The sequence below is a fragment of the Frankliniella occidentalis genome, unplaced genomic scaffold (assembly GCF_000697945.3).
Source record: "Frankliniella occidentalis isolate FOCC.00 unplaced genomic scaffold, Focc_3.1 Scaffold71, whole genome shotgun sequence".
In the NCBI taxonomy this organism is placed as follows: domain Eukaryota; kingdom Metazoa; phylum Arthropoda; class Insecta; order Thysanoptera; family Thripidae; genus Frankliniella; species Frankliniella occidentalis.
In genome coordinates this window covers 109,664-111,016 of record NW_026267201.1, presented here as the reverse complement: position 1 = coordinate 111,016, position 1,353 = coordinate 109,664, and the positions used below count along the sequence as shown (strand labels likewise).

Below are 1,353 nucleotides of genomic sequence, written 5' to 3'. Positions count from 1 at the left end.
AGGCGTACCCACAAACTTAAAACATCCCTCGCGGAAACCCTTCTCCCTCCCCAGGCGTCGCTCCTTTGGAAACAGGGCTTTCGATAGCTTTGGCTGAGCGAAGGGGATTGCGGGCTGCGCAGGGGGCTGCGGCAGCCAGGCGCGGCGCGGCGTTTCGGTCTGGCCGGGTGTTCGGCTGGTCACGGCCCTGCACGGCTGGGGGGCAGGAGGGCGGCCCTGGGGCCGTATAGCGCGGTTCACCCTGGGGGCCTGCTTTGGCTTCAGGGCGTCGCGCCCGAGCCCGCCGCGCCGCCCGGCCGAACAGCAGGGACTTTGCCGCACATCTGTCAATGTCTGGCGGTCGCTCGCGTGTCCCGTCCCACTGCTAATGTCCGGGATCAGGGTAATCCGGCCCCCAAACTCCCCGCAAAGCTTCCACTTGCTGGCGGCCGCGCACGCAGTGGGCTAATTGCAGCTCGAGGCGAACTAATACGGCCCGCCTATATGCACAACAAACTGTCGGCTATAATAAGACTCACCTGTCTATACTAATGGCGACCAGGTTGAAGATGGAAGACGTGCTGCACGTCACGTCCATGGCGATGTAAAAGTCGCACACGAACCCTGGAAGACTCCACGTGCCGTTCACCTGCGAACAGAGAAATGGAAATAAATAAGGATGATTCAGTGGGGTATCTTTGAACCGTCACACAGCGAACAAGACCGAGAAAGGTGGAGTCAGAGAGAAGGGTATCGATAATATTGGCTAGGTCAGGATGCTTCTCTCCACCCCTCCCTCCCTCCTGACCCTCTCTCACTGTTCTCTGAAATCGAATTACCAAAAAGTTAACACTCTCTATGACCCCTTTCTCCCCTTCTTTCCACCCCCTATCGAGGGACCAAACGGAGCCTACCCCAAAGGCCCTCCCGCCCCGCCCCATAGCCCGTCTGCTCCACGGCCCATCGCCCCCGACGCGTTCCGCTCCAAGAGACGAAAATGAAAAGAAAAGTTAGTCTGTCGAACTCGGACACATAAGTGCGCGTGATTGGGGCGTGTACCGATATAATGAGGGGTAACGAGGTTGGCGCCGCGACCTGTTGAGCCCCGGTCGGCCCCGGTCATCACTATCGATCACACAACGTGATTACGTCACGCCCATCAAACGTAACGCAAATAGAGGCAGATTTCTGTTTGCTGTCGCAAAGTGGATGAAGTAGCAGTTCACTACGCAAACCCTCCTCCCCCACCACACCCCGCGCATGCAAAGCCGATGACACCAGTACCACCCCATCCCCTTTCCCCCCCGCGCGGCCAGATAACAGGGAAAGAAAATTTAAACAGAATAAAATGAAAGGGAGGGCACAGAAAAAAAA

General features: G+C 57.6%; 1 protein-coding gene across 1 annotated transcript in view; it reads right to left on the bottom strand.

The window, feature by feature from the left end:
- LOC113217444 (dopamine D2-like receptor) overlaps positions 1-1,353 on the bottom strand; it is a 223,605-nt gene that overhangs the window by 138,205 nt on the left and 84,047 nt on the right. Inside the window, exon 2 of the mRNA XM_052268511.1 lies at positions 519-628. Within this exon, the coding sequence (XP_052124471.1) occupies positions 519-628 (110 nt within the window). The remainder of the gene's footprint in view (positions 1-518; positions 629-1,353) is intronic.